Source organism: Elaeis guineensis, chromosome 1 (genome assembly GCF_000442705.2).
Source record: "Elaeis guineensis isolate ETL-2024a chromosome 1, EG11, whole genome shotgun sequence".
NCBI classification, from domain to species: Eukaryota; Viridiplantae; Streptophyta; class Magnoliopsida; order Arecales; family Arecaceae; genus Elaeis; species Elaeis guineensis.
The window spans coordinates 172,974,442-172,995,108 of record NC_025993.2 but is presented as its reverse complement, the minus strand read 5'-3'; the positions used below and the strand labels follow the sequence as shown (position 1 = coordinate 172,995,108).

The 20,667-nt window shown below is 39.3% G+C and overlaps 1 protein-coding gene and 1 pseudogene across 11 annotated transcripts; both read left to right on the top strand.

The window, feature by feature from the left end:
* Positions 1–4,453: 4,453 nt before the first annotated feature.
* Positions 4,454–14,590, top strand: LOC105039622 (protein YIP4b-like; annotated as a pseudogene).
* Positions 14,591–17,478: 2,888 nt separating this feature from the next.
* Positions 17,479–20,238, top strand: LOC105039621 (AAA-ATPase At4g25835). Of its 11 annotated transcripts, none has more exons than XM_019848452.2 (4): positions 17,480–17,649; positions 17,803–17,970; positions 18,080–18,106; positions 18,252–20,238. In XM_019848452.2, the coding sequence occupies exon 4, from the start codon at positions 18,266–18,268 to the stop codon at positions 19,808–19,810; it is 1,545 nt and encodes a 514-aa protein (XP_019704011.1). In that variant the 5' UTR covers positions 17,480–17,649; positions 17,803–17,970; positions 18,080–18,106; positions 18,252–18,265; the 3' UTR covers positions 19,811–20,238. The 11 variants fall into 11 exon arrangements, with proteins under 11 accessions (XP_019704012.1, XP_073104833.1, XP_019704011.1 ...); XM_010915835.3 differs by having other exon boundaries at positions 18,243–20,238; XM_019848453.2 differs by lacking the exon at positions 18,080–18,106 and having other exon boundaries at positions 17,479–17,649.
* The last annotated feature ends 429 nt before the right edge of the window (positions 20,239–20,667 follow it).

The window sequence follows — 20,667 nt, the reverse complement described above, 5'->3', positions numbered from 1 at the left end:
ACGCCGCTAAATGCGGGACCATATTCGACAGTTACGATGATCTACTCTATAAAAAGGGGGTAAGGCAATAAGTTTCGGTAAGCCATTTTTCGTGCTGAGTTTTGTTACCGTTCTCATTCATTCTACTGTTGTCCAGTCTCTCTCTCTGATTTAAGCATCGGAGGATCTCTGTCGGAGACAACTCCGATCAGTGTGGATTTCATTTTGCAGATGCTCATTTTCGATGACAGACGATGAGAGAGTTGACCTCAACAATATATAAAAATTTTAAATAACATAAAAGTCGAACAATTTTTTGCTTTTCCTTTTTTTTTTTTGATGGAGACTATTGTTTTTTGGTTACTGGTGGAGTTAATTTAATAAATATTTTGTTTCTTATAAAATTGGAAAAGCCATGTCAACAATTGATATTCCCGTTACCTAGCAAAAGAACTGCTGATTTCTACTTGCCTGCTCTTGCTTTGACTATAGTGTTCCCTTGTTGATCCAGCGAGCAATCTTTAGTTAGAGGAGAGATCATCTTATTTTTAATTGTTTTTAGGACAAATTTGGTTAAGGGAGAGTTGCGCTTTGGAATGGAATGAGATTGTGTGACTTTAAATCTAGTTGTTTGACCGGAGAGAGTCCTTTCTCATTTATATTTCAGGAGGAAATGAAAATGCCACAGTATAGTGAAACTCAATCTTAGTTTGCTTCCTCATATTCAAATCTTATTCCACTCGATTGACTTAAAAATTAATTTTTTTAAAACATTCTTTTTATTTAATTGATTCTAAAAAATATCTCAATAGGCCACTCTATTTTAATCACAAACTAAATATATTAAAAAATATAAATATTTTGATTCATATTTTATTTTATTTTAATTTTGATTTCAATCACAAATCAAATATAACTTTGGAGTTATTGGCAACTTCTTCAACTTGCAGCATAGAAAGATAAAAAATGAAAAAAATAAATTAAATATAAAGTTCATGGGTATCCCCTGATATCTATTTGGCAATTAAATCACAAACCAACTCAGAATAATCAGCAACCAGGATGTGAGTGGACCCGTCAAGCTTTTCTGATCCAACGTTAATCTGATCAAATTGAAGCAATCCAATTCGTTAAGGCCATACTCATGAGTAGCCGATACAACCAAAAATATGCAAATACCCTTTTTTTTTTTTTTTTTTTTTCCGTATGTGCACTCATTCACATGCACGTGCACGCTGGTCCCAAACTTGAGTTTTGGAGGGTTAAATGAGAAAGGTGATGCGGAGGCTGCAATCTGGGTTAGGTTTGCTTCATCGGAAGTATTATTTTTTTCACTTTTTTGAGGAAAATAGGAGCGTATGTTATTCGTTTATCATAGTCTATTTCTACGTTATGATGCATTGGTGCGTGCTTTCAAACTCTACCCACTTCGGTACTTTTGTTTTTATCAGCTATCAAATCTAATTTGTAGGAAATCTTCAACAAATCTACAACTTGCAAACATGCTTTTGGTCCCTACTTCCAATAATGCTATGCATTTTTTTCTTTTGTTCTTGGTAGGCCTAAGAAGTATTTGGATAGATTTTAATTTGGGTAAGTTACAAAAAAAAAAAAACCTTGAAATTTATATTTATTACACTTGTATCCAATTGTTTGGAAAATCAATACTTATACTTAGTTAACTTAATGACGTTAGTGAAACCATTTATCTCATATGAAAAACTGAAATTATCATTAAGTGGGGAAGGGGATACTAACGTTTTCTTATGTCTTTGGTTTGTTGTTATATTACTTAAGATTATTTTGATCATTTTTATTTTTTTAAATATAGCATTTGGATCCCATTTCAAGATTAATGGTTTGATTTATGTTCTATTAAATATGAGTTAAAATATTGAATTAAAAAAAATCTCAAGAGTTAAGCATTAGTTGTTTTTCAAAACTACTGAATGTAAGTATAATTTATTTCTAATATTAGATGAGTCGGATAATTTACTCTTTTCATTTTGTTTTCAAACCTATTTCTTTTGTAAATAGTTCTTAGGTTAGAGTATGCATTGCAAAAAATAAGAAGCAACATCAGTAGTTATGCCAACTCATGTAGCAAATGTCATAGAAGATTCCATACAATGATTTGGTGGCTTAAATATTTGGACAAATATCTTATACTTCCACATCACATGGTGACATGTAGTTCAAAACCAATCTCGGGGGATTGAATTTGATATGACTTGATCTAGAGAAAACCCAATCTCCATAAGAGTATCTTTGATAATGCAAGTATGGCATAATCAATTGATTTAGTTTATCTATTTGTTGCAATATTAATAAGTGTAGTAAATATCCATAAATAAGAAAGAGTTGGAAACATGTTTTAGTATTATTATTCAATCATGGTGATAGATTAACTCAAACTTTTTATTAGGTACACACTTTTCAATATCCACAAAATAGAAATTTATGTTTTTAAAATGGAATTATTAATCCAATTTCTTTTTGAGATTAGAAAGGGCTAAGCCCCGCCGTTAATCTTGTACTTACCCCAACATTTTAGGTTTGCTTCTTATAAAATCAAACCTTTATCCCCTTGTCCAGGTAGCAAGAAGCCAAGAATTGATACCATTTGAGCAAGCACATGGTGATTGTTGATTTAATAACTTGATAATTACTATAGAGGTAAAAAAATGCATCAAGGCTCTCGTTATGCATGCACAAATTTTTTTTTGTCACATGGCATAAGTAGATTGATATAATTCATAACTTTGTTGCCATGCATGCTGGGGTTGATTGACAATTTAATCACCAAAATAACATTTGTAGGCTCAAGGTTTTCATCTATGCATAACTAGTGCCCTAAGTATTTATTAACTATCATGTTGGTTTAAATTATTTTCTAATCATAAATCATTCTAGAAGAAATAAAAGATAACAATTAATTATTTATTTACATAAAAAATAATACCTTACTAATTAAAAAAATGGTGACAATGTAGAGCCACATACATTACTCGAGATAATCAAGCACGAATATAATTTATATGTAGAACAACTCTTTTTAGGGTATCTTGAGAAAAAAAAATTTTTTTTAGTATTTATTTTAACTTTTATATTTTTTTTGCTACTATCACATTATCTCATTATATTTGATGCATCAAAGGTTTATCTTAAAATAGCTCAATAAAATAAGGAAGGTTTTGAAAAATCTAACTATTGTGATGTATTTGGGAAATCCAATAAAATTGGACTAGATTTCTTGTTGTATGATAGATTACACAACTTATTTAAATAATGCCTATCAACTTTATCTTTTTTTCCAACTCAAATCTTGAGGAAAAAAAATCTCTATAAAGGTCTATTTGGATGGTTAAGCCCAAAATTTTATGAGATTCATGGCCCAATCATAAAAAATATTCGATTATAAGTAGGTTAAATTCTATATTTATAAGTATTTAGGATCATTTTTGAGTGGGCTGATCCAGATCCTATAGAGAGAAAAAAATAATCATTCAAAAAGTGATTCTAGATACTTATAAATAAATGATCTGATCTGCTTATAATCCATTATTTTTATGCTTGAATCATGAATTTCATAAAATTTTAGGTTCAACCATCCAAACAAATTTTTTTTTTTTAAATCCTACAATACAAGAAACTCATTTATGAAGTTTAGGCCAAGACTAGCACGAGCTTAAAAAAAAAAAGAAAAAAGTGCTAGGTAGTTTTTTTTTTTTTTATAGCAAGATCTCCTTAATTTCTATAGAAAATTCAGCCCCATCGCTGAATTTTCCAAAGATGCTCTAAACTAGGAAACAAAATTTTTGTAGAACAAAAATTAGCGAAGCACCAAGCGAAAATATTTCATGTCTACATTTTAAAATGGAAGGGGTCTATTTATATAAAGCAGCAAATATGACTCGAGCGTCATGACTAGAGTTGTCAATTTGAATTGGATCCATCGGGTTGGCCCACCTCGCTATGTAAATAGGATGGATTGGATTTATATTTTAGCAATCGGTTTAAAAGCGGGTCAAATGATCCGTCCTGTTTGGATCGACGGGTCGAGATGGATCAGAGCGGACTGATCCATCTTTTTTTATTTATATATATATATATTTCAAAAAATGATTCTAATATTATTAAAGAGATAATTGATGAAGAAGAAAAAAAAAATGAAGAATTGAATGATAAGGACTACAATAATAATATGGAAGATAATTTTTTGAGATTTTAATTTATTTTTAAATTAATTTAAAATTTATAAATTTGAATTATATTAAATATTTAATTTAAATTTGATAATTTTATTTTATGGCTCTAAAAATTGAGACTTGAGATTTTGATAGGTTAATTTAAATTTAAATTAAATATAAAATTTAATTTATATTATTATTTATATTTTTTTTAATTTTGATAAATTAATTTATTTAATTTATGATCCATAATGAATCGAATCGAGTTGGAGTTTTTTCTATCCACCAGGTCAGCTCGTCCCGATCTGTTTAGAAACGGGTGGGGACGGACCGGCCCGTCTCTAGCCGGCGCTCTCTCTGAAGCGCTTCTTCCCCTTCCCATGGCGCTCTCTCTGAGCGCTTCTTCCCCTTCCCTCTCTTGTTCTTGATGTCCTTTCTCCCCTCGAATTCATATTTCCTCCCCCGCCAATCTAGCCCGCCCACCGACGTCGAGATGTCCCATGGAGGCGCCGCCCCATCCCAACACTCCTCCCAGTCGGACATCCACGAGATCCAGAACCTCAACAACGCCAGCGTCCAGTCCGGCCCAGCCGCCGTCCTCCCCCCCGGCCCCCCAGCTCTCCTCGTGTCCCCATCCCTGTCTCTTCCTTCCCCTTTGTCCCCTCCGGTCTTTCCCCGCTGCCCTCATCCAACAGGAAGCCGCTGCCGGCTCCCCCGCGGCCTTCCGGGGTCCCGTCCTCCGCTTGCGGATCCTCTGGCCAGGGCATCGCCGCCGATGGATTCGGACCACCACCCAACACGCTGACGGAGCCCGTCTGGGACACCGTCAAGAGGGATCTCAGACGGATCGTGACCGATCTGAAGCTGCTGGTGCTCCCGAACCCTAACTGGGATTCTATCATGGTCCCGAACCCTTCTTCATCGTATTTCTTGGGCTCATTCTATCATGGTCGGCCACGGTGAGAAAGGTACTATGAAGCGCCAGATTATTATAGTTTTCTTTCCTGATGGTTTCCAGCTATTTCATATTTGTTCTTAGGATCTTGGAAGAACACAAGGGCCCTCGTCGAATGTATCCATATGTTAAAAGAGAAATGGAATATTAATCAGGGTTTGCAAATTGGTCTCTTGATTCGTTCCCCTCATCGCATTTGTCTTGCCTAGATCTTGGACGAATGCAGCGCTGCTTTCATTTGATATTACCACTCGTAACAATAAGGTTTCTAAGCTTCAGTCTTGGTGAAATAGTATATCTTGAATAATGATCAAGGGAAAAGGTTGGTAAAAGAATGATGATATTAGGATATCAAAACTGTTTAATGAAGGTTTATGTGCAAAACTGGCGGTTCTTGGATGTGAATTTGGTTTCTGATAGGGTTGGCTTTTTCAAGGAAGGGATGGTCTCTGACATGGTTGGTTGAAAGTTCTATTTTCTATTATAGGAGGTAAAGAAACTAAGGAAGAGTGATAATGAAATTGTTTCTCTGATGGTTCACTTTGATCATTCGATGAGACTGGGTAGGCCCAGATCTGATCATTTTTTTCTTCTTTTTAATTTCTTGGTACAGAATTGAGGCTGTCAACTTTTCTTTCTTGGATGCATGTGCTTGGTGCATCCTAAGTTAGAGACTTGGATTAAGGGCGTAGTTACATGAAGGAGATGGAATCTACTGAAATATCATTTTAGAGAATTTTTTAAATTTGGTCAAGGAAGTCTGAAAATTTGAAGAAAAGAGGCATTTGAGAGCTTGATTAAAATTTAAGCAAATCAAATGTTAGCACAGATATGTGCCTCTGATGCAGATAGGAGATGGGAATCTGATAGCGGTTAGTGAAATTTGGAGTATGTTATAAGTAGGAGAAGAAAGGGTGAAGAATTGGTTTGGAGATTTTATATAAGAATGGTTTGATTGTTGGGCAGGGATTTATATGCCAACTTATTTTACAAAATGGCAAATGAGAGGAGAAAGATTTTTTTTATATAAGATAGGAGAAAACAAGGTTTATAAAAGATAATAAATTACTACAGGTGGTTGAGTATCTTGAATGTTTGGATAGAGGGGTTGCACATTAATGTCATTGATGGTTTTCAGAGAGAGGAGCTTGAGAAGTGTTAGATGAAGAGAAAATAGGTAATGGTGTCTGTTATGGTAGTGGAAAGGGCATCTTTAGTCCCACATCGGTTATAAGTCAAGAGAGAGTATGGCTTATATGGATTAAAAACTTCTTTCCCACATGAGGCATCTTTTAAAGGGTAAAATTGTGAGGCTCTAAATGATCAAAGCCCACTGAAGTCTTAAGGCCCACTGAAGTCTAAAGATGGTCATGAGCCAAAACGGATATTACCTCACGTATGCGGATGCAGAGTCAACCCAACCATCCAAGCTATTCGATCTTTTAACCTTTGACCACAACATTGGCGTTGTCTGTGGGATAAAGGTTCATGCCCACACGCACATACTCCCTTTGACTGGGGGACTATGTTGTGGTAGTGGAAGGGGCATCTTTAGTCCCATATTGGTTATGAGTCAAAATGGAGTATGCCTTATATGGATTGGAACCATCTCTCACGTTAGGCGTCCTTTGAAAGACAAAACCGTGAGGCTTTAAATGACCAAAGCCCACTGAAGCCTAAAGATGGTCATGAGCCAAAGCGGACAATACCTCACGTATGCGGGTGCGTAGTCAACTCCAAGCACTCAGATGTTACATTTTGGCTCACAGCCGACCAACTCGCCGGAGATCTGTGGCAATAGTGTCCATCATGTAAGAATTGAAGTTTTCTAGTTTTATCTTCATTACAAAGACACCAAGGATTGCCTAGCAAACCCAAAATTTCATACCATAAAAGTTTGCCTTTGAGCTTGATGCTTAGAAACACGAAGATCATTCTTAGCCCAACTAGGTTTTGCTTGGCAAATCACATGAGCTTGCATGCATATGCTTGGAACAACCTTCAGAAGGCATGCTAAGATGGGAAAAACTTGTACTGAGGAGAGAACAAAGTTAACTTATGTGTAATTTATCTTTAGGAGGACAAAACATGAAAAGTAACATCTTTGTGACTTCGCAAGGAAGGTATCGTATTGGGTTTGAATAGTGGTGACAATGTATAACCCACCTTGGCAAAGTGACTTGCAATCAATATGAGTAAGTTTGTTCAGGTATGGTATAATTTCGTAAATAGGTGAACCTAAATTAACCCATTTATTAAATGGGTTAGGTTTGGGTTTAGTTTCCTAACCCATCTAACCTGTTTCAACCTGTTTAATAATTAAATCAGATGGATGTAACTACAACCCACCATTTAAAACTTGTTCAACCCATTTAAAATCCATTTAACATGGATATGTTTATTAAGCAGGTTATGCAAGATGGCTTGGATGTGGATTTGCCTTCTTAATAAATAAATTTGATTCAAGTTGACAATTGCCTAACCCAGCCCATACCTGACTAGTTTTGAAGTTTCTTAATTGTTCTTTTGGCAAGGTGAAGGATTGGTTGTTACTTGTTAGTGTGGAACAGGTGGTGAGAGGTTTAAAGAAGTTAAAAAGTTTCAGCATTTCGCCTTCTCGTCAACAAATAGTATAAAAAATTGATGTTTTGGAATAATAAGTGTTAAGATTTCCAGGATGCTTGAAGATGCATTGTGCGGTTTGCTGTACATCAAAGCTATGAGGATGTCATTCTCCTTAGGTCTGAATTATATGGACATTACCTGTTCCTGCGTTCTCTATCTTTCACTCTGTAGTTTGTATCTTGCTTTTCTATGATACCTTTTTAAGGAAATTGCTGCATCTTGCACTTTCTCCTTGACCGCTTAAGTTTTTATTGATGTTAAATCCCCTCTTTTTAGGTTTGACTGATATCGGCATTAGCTATTCTTGTTTTTTTTTTTTTCCTCTTTTGCTCTGTAGTTTATATCTTTCTTTTCCATTCTAGCTTATTAAGGAAATTTCAGGCATCTTGTTCTTTCTCCTTGATTGGCTTCAGTTTTTTATTGATTTAGTATGATGTTAATTCCCCATGGTTATTGGTATTGGTCTTGATTCCTGATCTTTTGAACTTTACATGAAAAGAGTTTGGTTTTCATATACATTCTTGGAAAGGTAAATCTGGTTTTTGGTGTCTTTCATTCAAGTAGCCATACCTTTTGGTCCCCTTTCCTAGCTTTAGTTCTTAAAATATTTGTCTTGGACAAGTTGACTCACTATCATTGATGTCCTCCTTGTTGAAATGAGTAGGCCATCTCAATAAAATCAGCTGCTTAAGTGATTGATAATCTTGAGCAACGGCCCAAGGACAAAAGAAGATGCAATTTTCCTTTTGGGTGTGCTCTTAGTTCTTTTATACACTGACAATCAATGGCAAGGGAAACAAGAATCACAAGTTGGTAGTTTTTAATGCCCTCGTTGAAATGAGTTGAACATCTAAAATGTCATAGTTTGCTTAGGTGCTTCTACAACCTTGAGGAAGGGTTTTAAGAAGATGAATGATGCCATCTTTGGTGCGAGATTAATTCTTTGCTTTAAGTAATCTTTTCTAGTTAGTTCCGCTTTTAGAGGTTGGATTATAAGGTTATTTTGTTGTGGAATATCTTATTTTCTTTGCTTTTCTCATTGTACTTTTCCTTAGTTATTAGGCTGTATATCTTGAGGACTCACTTTCAGAACTCGAACACATGTTAACAGGAAAGTTTTCCTCCCAGCAGGTTCCCTTTACTAGTTTTGTTAAATCTGAAACCTTGGGTTTTTGATTGGGGGCTTTGTGAAGATGAACTTGAGAGGTAACCACATCATCGGTTTTGACCTTAAGGAAAAGGAGCTGGGCCCTTTGCTAGTGTCGGCCAATTTCTTGATAGTGAGTAAGGTAATTGGAAGGGTGAAAATTTTCATAGAATCATCTTGAGTTTTTTGCCTTGGAGTATTCTATGCACCTTGGAGTGTTCTATGCTTTTACAATTTTTTTTCCAGGAAATGTTGAGCTTTATGTAAAGCTTCAGTAAGTTGGTAATCATCAGAGATAAGGCAATGGCACCAGTCCTGTCAAAGGTGCTCTAGGCACTTTGCTGTGCGTGCCAACGAGGTGCAGAAATCCTTTAGTGTCTCAACTAATCCCCAGCCAGGGCAGGTTTACTAACATGACACCTAGGCAAGTGCTTGGGGCAAAGCAATATGCATTTTGGGCAAGTGCCTCTCCAATGTCTAACACTCTCCTTCCTGTCCTGTTTCACCCATTCTATCAGAGCTTTTTTGGCTTGATTTTGATACTAATTTTGGTCTTTTGGAGCCCTTGTAAATTAAGGGTTGTTCTAGGATATTCAATGGTTCAGTGTTTTGTGGTATGTGTTTTTTAGAACCATGAAACATGTTTTAGGAAGTGGTATTTTGCTGTTATGTTGGAACTTTAAAGTTATTTTAAGACGTCTAGTGGTTTAGTTGTGCTGACTTTTGTTTAAAATGCATTATGGCAAGTGGTGCTTTGATGTTATGTGCTGTAAGATATGAAACATGACATCAAATGCTCAAAATTATCATGATTTAAGATGTTGAAATCTGAATAAGTAATCTTATGATGTTTGCATTATTTCCAAATACAAATTGTATTTTTTTCTAGTGCAATTGTTAAATTTTTTATAGATTAGCATGTGCTTTCTTCAGGCGAGTGCTTTTTGGCGTCTAGTGTCTTGGGCAATATGAGGGTCTTGTCATCTTAAGGGTTTCTTTTGCTTTTGTCAACCTTGCATTGGTGGAATCTTCTTGTTACCTTTTATATGTTGAAGAGTGCGAGCATTTAAATGATGTTAATCAGTGTACACCGTACCACCACAAATTGCCTGGTTTTGAGTGTATCGAATTATACCAAGGGTGAACCGGCATGGTTTTGTCTCTTGATGTGAGAAATCAGGCAAGGGAAGGAGAGAGAGGAAAAGACGGAGGGAGGGAGAGGGAGAGGGAGAGGCTGAAAGAGACTCTTCCACCACTCGGAAAGAGGAAGAGAGGGCTTGGAACCCCACCCCCACCCCCTCCACCCTTGCGGCCGTCGTTTCATCTCGAAACAGGGATCCCTATTTCTCCATTTTTCAAATTGGAGTTAGGAAATGGTTTGCCAGCTTGCTATGGTAAGTTGGCAAACTATTTGCCAACTTTAGTTCAAAAAAACTCAAAAAAGATTTAGAGGTTGTCCCCATCCCATACCGTTCTGGTTGCCTATCCGTATGGCTCCTAGTATCAGTTAGGCGAGCCTTGATGTTAATCACTAGAATTTGTCATTCCAACTATCTTGGAGTTGGTCTGACCATTTAGTAACTCAGTGGGTTTTTTCATGGGCCTAGGCAGGTCAATAAAATAGAACTGAGTTGGCTACATGGGCTTAGATCAAGCATATCGGGACAATAGGGAATTAAAAATCAAGGGAGGATGGTTCCAAGATGCTCCCAATTCACTTTTTTTTCCTCTTCTCGAAATTTATTATGCATGCATCTGAATGATGTTTGAATTTCTGATCACCATCGGGATACTACTGCTATAACTTTGATTCACAACCACCAACTCTTATCATCAATGACCAATTATCTTCTCAGCTGGGTCGTTGTCTCCTCTAATTAACCTTTCTGCAAGAGTTCTGCTTTTTATTCACAATCTGCAGCATGATGAATTGAGCATGAAGTAAGGTGACATCCATTCAGGAATATGTAATGCTGTTAGATAGTTCATATATAATGGTGGTTACTTGTCATTGGCAATCTATCATGTAGATGATCATTGTGGCAGATGACTTGTATATGTCATAATGAGGTTTGCCATTATGGTCCCACATTAGATTGGATAATTGTTTGTTGGTCTATGTCCACCCGCTCATGAAAATCTATTGAGACAATTAGTTGGTAAGTGTTAATTGCTTGATTGTGTCCAATGCATCTAGTAACCTGAAAGTCTCACAAAAATTAGTATCTTTGGAAGGCTACAATGCAGTTCTCTACTTTTAGCACTGATTCTGATGTTCTGTCCACAGTCATGCAAGCAAATTTGTCCACTATTCTGTCATGAATATCAGTCGAAGCTTATGGAGACACTCCTGCAGGCTATGCTGTCTTTGCTTCTTTTCATAAACATTGCTCTATCAGTCACAAAGGGTATGCTTCTAATTAAAGGGGGTTTGTTTTATAATCCTCTTAATATTTCAATATCAAAAGAGAAGTCAACAATATGGTGCACTCAAACATGCTCTGCATTAGTTATCTTTAAACATATGCTTGTTTAATTTTTAATCGGTACAATTAGCATTAGCCAAATAGCCTTCTTATTCACAACAGTAGTTCATATTTTTTAAGTTTACATTGGTACTCTTGACTGTAATCCTGTATGTCAGGCATCCTTTCTTCATAGCCACACAGCATGCCTTCACTTAACAGTTCTTTTTATTCTACCTATTCTCATTGTTTCTGCTAGTGATTCAGAAGAATATTGTTCAACTGTTCAATTGCACTTTTCATCTAATTTTTATTAATTTTTTTTTCTCTGTGTACAATTCATGAAGTCATGTCTATAACAGCTGTAAAGTGCCAGTTACTTTTTATGGGATTCTTTTGATGTGCAACTTATGTTGATAGTGAACTTGTGCTTCTGGTTAGAAAAATATTAGAAAATTGTTGTATACAAGTCATAGTTGCTATGAGGGGAAATGGATGTAGGAAACAGTAAGGTTTTATATCAGGGGGCATGGGGGTGTTCCGGTTTCTCTATGGAATGAGAATGCCTCATTCTCTTGCCTTGTCCTGGTGGTAGTCTTGATGAGTCCGGTAGGTACCCTCCACCTCTCTCCCCTTTCTCTCTTTCATTCATTCATTCTTTCTGTCTTCTTTCGTTTCTTTCTTCCTTTTTCCTTACCTTTCTTTCTTTCTTTTTTTTCTTTGTTCTTTTTCTTATGCTTCTCTTTGCTTTTTCTTTCTTTCCCTTTTTTTTTCTTTTTTCTCTTTCTTTTCTTCCTTCTTTCCTTCATTTCATTCATTTTCTTCTCCCTTCCTTTTGTTTCTGCCTTTTCTTCTTTCTTTTTGCTTTTCCTTTTCTTCATGTTTCCGTTCTTTCTTTCATTTTTTTTTTCTACTTCTTTTCCTATATGGATGAGTTTTGGAGTCTTGACCCGTTCCAGTCTCATTTTCTCATAGGAATAGGGCATGACAGATGGGACGTCCCCAGTCCTGCTGGGACTTAGAACTTTGGGAAACAATATGAAGATGGGAAGAAGGAAAAACTGCTTAAGATAATGTTTGAATGCAGGAAACAAGTAGTTACGTATACATATACATATATCTTTTTGTGTGGGTGTATAACAAATATATCAAAGAGAAAGAATGGAGGAACTAGTAATAAAGTAAAAAAAAAAAAACATAATTAATATGTAATTTCTCAATGGCACCAAAGAAGATTCAGTGCCAAGGAGCATTGCTGAAATTGTATATCAAGTAGGTAACTTTTTAGGATCCAGATCCTTTCCAGTCCCGACTTGGATTAGAGAGGGCCTGTCTTCCGGTCATGGCCATCCATGATTGGCATGATGACCATGATTGAATGGGGTCCATAAGCATTCTACCTAATGTGTTGTTATGGATTTCATCCAATCATGGCCATTGTGCCAATAACGGATGGTTGAGTCAAAAGACAGGGCCTCTTCCATCTAAGTTGGGTCTGGAGAGGGTCCCATCCCACTTTTTTATAAAGAAGCTTTCTTTTTTCTCTTTATGTTAGGATCCCCTTGTTTGCATGCCTTAATCCCCCTATTGAATCAAATTGGATTGGCTGCATTCATGAACAAGGTTTGTTTGCCTTGAGTTTCCCACATGATCTCATCTGATTGCACGTCTTGTGGTAACTATAAAACATTGTTCAATTCGATCCTGATACATTTCCCAAGTGATCTCATCTGGTCATCTTTATGTGATATGATGGGAAAAACTATGGTCTGGGGATATTATGAGAGGAAACTCAATTCCATGCTGCACAAAATGTGCTTTGAATTAGTTTCCCAATTTGGTTTTCTGAGAAACTCTTGTTGGAGTGAGAAACCTGTTTCCTGGCTCTGCGATACGAGTTGCATAATTGCTTATAGTTTTTAAAAAGGTCATATGAAGAGCAGCAAGTACTGGTCTGCCATTGTGGCAAAAGCATTTGCAAGAAATGGGCCATTTTGGTAGGATCAGGGGAGAATACACCAACTTTCCATTTGTTTACTCTGCATGCTGATGTTAGCTGCATTAGTCCCTTCGTTCTAGTTTCATGATCATTCTCATGCTCGTATATCTTTTTATACCTCCTTTCCAAACTCTGTTTCCTTCCTTTCCCTTCTGTCTGCATGCCTACACCGGTACTTCCTTTGGTCTTGGATCATTTTTTTGTTTGCCACTTTTGATCATTCTCTTGGTATCCATTTTCTATCTGTTTCCCTTTAAGAAGGAAATTCTGGCCAAATGATTGAATGTGATGAGCTTGGTAGTTTGGAGTATAAAGGGCTGTCATGGAGCAGGTAACAAGGTTGCAGACAGGATAGTGATCGTGGTGCTCCAAGTGAAGCAGGTGGTAGGGGCAGGGCATGCCTTTAGCTGTGTGCAGGTAGGGGTTACACCCTACTACATTTTACGCTATATAGATCCATGGGAGCATTTTAAGAGAATTCGCAGTAATTATTTTTTATTTGCAGTAATTATTTTTCCTATCTCTTTATCAATAAAATGAAGTTGACAAGGTTGCTGTAGTGGTTGAAGCCAGCTTCAGGTGACCTCTTTCTTGCATGCCATGTAATTAACCAGACAAGAGGTGGAATATGTAGACTTTTATGCTTTCTTATGGTAAAAATTTAGATACAGCTTGATGAAGTAATGGTTATATGCTTTCCCATTTATGGTGTCAAAATGAAGAGTTGCTTCTAAGTTCACTTACCATATGTTAAGGTCTGTATGATATATCATATATAGCATTTGCTTACAACTTAGAATCTCGTCTTTGATAACCCCAGTCTGAGGTGTTTGCTGTCGCATTTGCAGTGCCTGCAGCTGGTGCCGTAATTCTGACATTGAATGTTTTGCTGCTGGTAAGCATCTCTTTTATTATTAAATTCTATTTGTCTGCAGACATCTAATTACCCCACCACTGTTTTGTTACAGGGTGCGCACATCATTTTCTTCCAGAGTATCAGTCTTCTGGGATATTGCCTGTTTCCTCTTGTCGTTGGAGCTCTAATCTGTTTGCTGGGAATTCAACGTCATCATCAAGATGATGGTGGTGTTGGTAACATGGTCATGGAGTTCCTGGGCTGCATAACCTTTAATGAGCATTGCTGTGTCCTCCTCATAGAAAGCCTTGGCCCTGTACTCAGCTTTTCTTTTGTATATCTCCGTTGCCTTTTTGATCATTGCCATCGGTTGAGGCGACAAGAGGCTGACCGCTACAGGGGTCGCATATACTTTGTGCTCCTTGGTGTCTTGACTTCGATCAACATTTAGAGTCACATGCATGGTAACTACCATGTCACTTGCTTTTTTTTTTGTTGATATATATTTATTTATTTTTGTCAGTTAGGAGGGGAAAATATGCTCTCGTTGGCTTAAAATTGTGAAGTTTTTGGTACCTGTGTGAATTCTGCGAATCCCAATTGTGTATGGTACGGGAAGCTTCCACATATTACTTATTATAATGAAGCACCAAAGAATAGCCATTTGAAGGTTTTTAAAACTAGCATTTTTCAAAGTTTCTTGCACCCGACATGAGATTGTAGCCTTACACTCTAGTTTTCTTTTTTCTTTTTTCCTTCTTGTTGTTACTGCGAAACAAGTAAAGCATAGTTAAGATTGTCTATGTATTGCTGATGTTAGTCACTACCTCAACTAGTATTCTTTTTGTTGGCTGACAGTCTGACACCTACGGGGTTAATGCTTGTTAGACTGTGCGCTGTTCATAATGATTATGAGAAGAAAGTCTAGGTGCTGAGGTTGTGTATCTAAATACACGGTATTTTTAGCTAGGGACGTTTTGGGATAAAAGCTGCACGGGTTTTGCCGTAGGCTTTACTTGCTCCGCAGTCTGTGAATACTTTAATGCTTGGATCTCAACCTTAGATTTAGAGGACTGCTAGAATTGGAGCGTTGAACGAGCTGATAAATTGGGATTCGTGCATTGCTGGAATACTCTGATTTACTCCGGGTGAGCTATTTGGCTGGTTGCATGTTTTTTTTGAATGTAGAGTTGTCGCATACTTGCATGGAAAAGTTAGTCTTAACGGACCACCATTTGAGTGGCCGTTGAATAATAACTTCGATCGAAGAATTCAATCCTAGAAAATGCTCTAATTTGCGTTTTTGTCTTCATGCAACATTACAGGGTGGAATAAGAATCGCGAATAATAATAAAGGCGCGGAGGGGAGAATATATGCCTTTCATCCAGAAACGCGAGGCCTGCACGTGAGGTTTCGGAGCTTTTCAACCTTTGCAATCTACTGCCTTCGGCTTACGGCCCTTTTCACTCTTCCTCGGTAGATTCGATTCTCTTCAAAAAGAAACAATAAGGTATTGGCTCGGAGTATGTGCACGCCGAGAGGAAATGCGAGGTAAAATATAAAGAGGGGGGCATTGCCTAGAGAGATGTTCTTTCGTCTTTCATGATGAGCGGGTATATTGTGGGCAACTTTCTAGAGAAAGGGTCATCGTTCGGGCAAACCTATGCCCATTTGGGATATTATAACGTGCTGGTGAGCAATTAAATATATGATCCAATGGATCCCGAGGAAATAAACATCAAACAGAAGGGGATGGGGATTTTATATCAACAATCAACAGTATTAGATCACAGGGTTATCAGTCCTTTCCTATTCCTTCTGTTGTTTCTTCCTGTCTGCAAGCTCCAAGGATATTGGGAAACGGGTCAAGGCAGGTTCTGAGCTGAAATTAATGGTTGTGGAGGTTTTTCAACGCTCTCAGCTTTTCTTCTTTATGCCACTGATCATATGCTTGGGGAGCATACACCCTCTTCCCTCCTCAATGCCTGAGCCTATTTACTAAAGAAGTATTCTAGGGCTAACCACAGGACTTATTTAATGGACTGCACAAAATTTCCACCTACTCCCTTAAACAACCCTTTCCCAGATATTATGTGTGGGGGGAAAGGGGTGGTTTCTTGTGGTCCAAGGCTTACTTGCTTTGCTTGCCTACACTTGCATGGGGTTTTACTTGCATGGGGACAATGATAAGAGAAGCCAGGGAAAGAAACCCAAAAAGATACTGGTGATGGAGAGGAAGAGAGCGTTGATTAAAGAGCTCTTGAGAGAGAATGCAGGGGAGGAGGGAGAGCTGATGATGATGATATCATCATCTCTGGTTGATGTGATGGGCTATTGGTATCAGCTAAGACGCATATCAAACCTTGAGAATTTCCCATAAATCTATTAAATAATTAGGAGTCAAACTAAGTGATCAGAAGTTGGAATCCAAAAAGACTTTGCCCAGTTTGCAGAGCTATTTTAACTTGGTTGCGTACTATAAACAGTCCAACTCTTAGCTGCTTTTCCTATTGGGTCAGGCGACATGGTCGAAACGATTCATTTGTCTGAATCAATCACATAAACAAATAGGCCTTTTGGTCAGGCGACATGGTGGAAACGATTCATTTGTCTGAATCGGTCAAATATACGATAGGCCTTTGGGTCAGGCGACGTGGTGGAAACGGTTCATTTGTCTGAATCAATCACGTATACAATGGGTCTAGTCTATGAAGGCGCAAGAAATTTCCCCCCTCGCGATGGTGATTATTGACTAATCCTTGGCAGGGCAATGGCTCAAGGTTAGAGAGTAACCTCGAAAGGTGGCCAAATGGAGGTAGTTAAAATATAAAACAGGGGGCTGTTACCGAAGACAGACAAAACAGGGACATAGACATTATCTCGCTTAGACCTCCTCGAAACCAATCTGAGAATGCTGCTGCATGCAGTGACCACCAGAACAATCTCGTCTGGCACCTGCAAAAGGAACAGAGAGCCCCTAAATGCCCAAGTTGTTTGCATTAGCAAGGGGCAGGAAACGAAAGGGAAAGACAGGCCTGATGAGCGTAAAAGGTCGTTTTCTTGTATTACATTTAAGGAGCATTAAAAATAGGGACGGAAAGATCTCATTCCATCCTTAGCAAATCTCTACATTCGATGCACTTCATTAACGCTCACCATGATCTCTCTCTGGAATAAAGACGGGAAGTTAAGACCCGGGGAGGTGGGGGTGGGGCGGGGGGGCCGGAACACAGATAGATTGGTGGATCGATGGATGGATAAATGGAGAGAGAGAGAGAGAGAGAGAGAGAGGGGGGGAGAGAGAGGTGGTGAACAAAGAAGCTTGAACAGTTGAAGGGAGAAGAAGATTTCAAAGGCCACGGAGCTTGAGAGAGACCTTGGCCGCAGAGTACAGCACCCTGCTCTGCATGCTTGTATTCCCTGCCTTCCACTGTCAGTAATATTTCTTTTACCTTTTCTCTGCAAGCCCACATGCATCCATCTCTATCAACTTCTACAACTTAGAGCCCACTTTTTCTGTGAAAGAGATCTCTTAATTTTTTTTTTTTTTTTTTTTTTTAATATGCTTATTGCTTCCTGTTACAGGTATGGCCTACTAAATCTCCCACCCATTCACTGTCTTTTTTTAACTCCAGATCCTGAAATCATTCAAAATCTCTTGAAGAGGAGAAGTTGGGAGGCTCCCTATAAATTCCTCTCCCCTGCGAAGGAAGAAACCATCTGTTCCACCACCCAACTTCTGAAAGCTCTGAGGTTCTCCTCTCCAACACACTATCATCTTTCTCTGTTGTATTTGTTCTCTTCTTCTGTTATCCTCTGGTCTACGTCCCTCATTGCCTTTCGTTCCTTTTTCCTCAAACAGAGCAATATTTTAGGAAAAAGAAGAAAGGTCAGAACTAGAACGAGACTCATCCATTTCAGCCAACCATGGATTAATATAGCTTTTTCCTATCCCATAGTATAAACCCATCATTTCTTCTCCAATAAGATAAGTTTTCTTTTCTTTTCTTTTCTTTTTTTTGAAGAAAAACCAGAAACGGGAGAGGAGATGAAGGAGTTTTGGACATCTCTGGCCTCGCTGATGGGGGTGTTCGCCTTCTGCCAGAGCATCCTCCACGCCGTCTTCCCTGCGGAGCTCCGCTTCGCGACGGCGAAGCTCTTCAACCGCCTGTTCAACTGCTTCTCCTCCTACTGCTATTTCGACATCACCGAGATCGACGGCGTCAACACCAACGAGCTCTACAACGCCGTCCAGGTCTACCTCAGCTCCTCGGCTTCGGTCGCCGGCAGCCGCCTCTCCCTCACCCGCGCCCTCAACTCCTCTGCCTTCACCTTCGGCCTCTCCAACAACGACCGCCTCGTCGACACCTTCCGCGGCGCCACCGCCACCTGGGAGCACGTCGTCACCCAGCGCCAGGCCCAGACCTTCTCCTGGCGGCCCCTTCCCGACGAGAAGCGCGGCTTCACCCTCCGCATCAAGAAGAAGGACAAGCCCCTCATCCTCCCCGCCTACCTCGACCACATTATGGACACCGCCAACGACATCCGCCGCCGGAACCAGGACCGCCTCCTCTACACCAATTCGCGCGGCGGCGCCATGGACTCCCGCGGCCACCCCTGGGAATCGGTGCCCTTCAAGCATCCCAGCACCTTCGACACCCTCGCCATGGACCCTTTCAAGAAGGAAGAGATCATGGCCGACCTCAGAGACTTTGCCGAGGGCAATACATTCTATCAGAAAACAGGGCGTGCCTGGAAGAGAGGCTACCTTCTCTACGGCCCGCCCGGTACCGGCAAGTCGAGCATGATCGCCGCCATGGCCAATTACCTCGGCTACGATATCTACGACCTCGAGCTCACCGAGGTGCACACCAACTCGGAGCTCCGGAAGCTCCTCATGAAGACCACCTCCAAGTCGATCATAGTTATCGAAGACATCGATTGCTCGATCAATCTGGCCAACCGTAGCTCGAAGAAGCCGCCGAGTGAGCCACCGTCGGATTTCCGGGCCGGGGCCGGGCCGGACGACTCGACGGCCAACTCGATCACCCTGTCCGGCTTGTTGAACTTTACGGATGGATTGTGGTCTTGCTGCGGGAGCGAGAGAATTTTCGTGTTCACGACGAACCGCATAGAGAAGCTCGACCCGGCGCTCCTGAGATCGGGGAGGATGGACATGCACATCTTCATGAGCTACTGCTCCTTCCCGGCATTGAAGATTCTGATGAAGAACTACTTGGGATTCGATGATGGCGAATTGGACGGTGAAGAAGAAGATGGGTCGCTGAAGCAGTTGGAAGAGGTGATCGATGAGGCGGATATCACTCCGGCGGATGTCAGTGAGGTTCTGATAAAGAACCGGCGAAGGGAGAAGCGCGAGGCGATGAAGGAGCTCTTGGAAGTGCTGAAGAGCCGCGTGGAGAAGAAGAAAGCGGGAAGACGTTCGGCTGCGGCAAGGAAGAAGACTCTGAACGAGGAGTTGGAGGAGGAGGAGGAAGAACAAGAGAAGAGGGCATTGGAGAGCCCCAAGGATGGAGGTGAAGCCATGGATACGTGCAATGGTAAAGGAGGAGAGAAAGGGGAGGAGAATTGAGAATTTGAGATCATTTGAAGGTTTTTTTTTGTTTTTTTTTTCAAAAAAAAAAAAAAAAAAAGCTAGCTGATGGGAGAGGGGGAAAAAGATGAAGCCTCTTTAAAAGTCGGGCAGGAGTATTCAAATCTTTTGTTTGGTGGCCTTCTGGGAATGCGAAGACAGAACCTTCTCTCTTCTTGCTAGTTTCCTTTGTCCTCTTTCTCCTCTCTCGGAGATTGAGGACATATATAATCTTATTTGTCATGTGGGACCTTGTTGTTTGCTTTGTGTTCTTTTAATCCTCTGAGCGATCTGTTAGCCACCAGCATGTTTTAAAGGGTATTAAATGCTCTACACCCTTTTCAGAGAGCAAATGGCATGAACTTTGTCATGTACTGGTGTTACGGTATTTGGTGATCCAGGACATAATGACACTAACATTTTGCATACACCATGGGGTATGTTTATATTACGGTCATGTCTTTTTTTTTTTGGTACATATATTACGGTCATGTTGAAGGGTGCTCCAGAAACGTGAAAGGACAGGGGATAGGGCCTCTGTTCTCATAACAAAAAACATAAAAATAGAGATTGGCTGGCATGAGTACCTCAATCTCTTCCTCTGCTTTCTGTTGAACTAGGACACAATTTAGTATAGAGACAGATTGTCTCCAGGCGAACGTTTTAGGTGTGAAACTTCTGAACTAGGAAACAATTTGGTATAGAGACTTACTTGTGAAGATTTTCTCCTGGTGAATGTTTTAGGTGGGAAACTTTTTGAGGTTGGATTTGTTAGATGGCCTTGCACATAGAATGATATCCATTATGAGAGGGGTGGCTGGTGTGAGTTCCAAAGAAATGCAATAGAATATAACTTG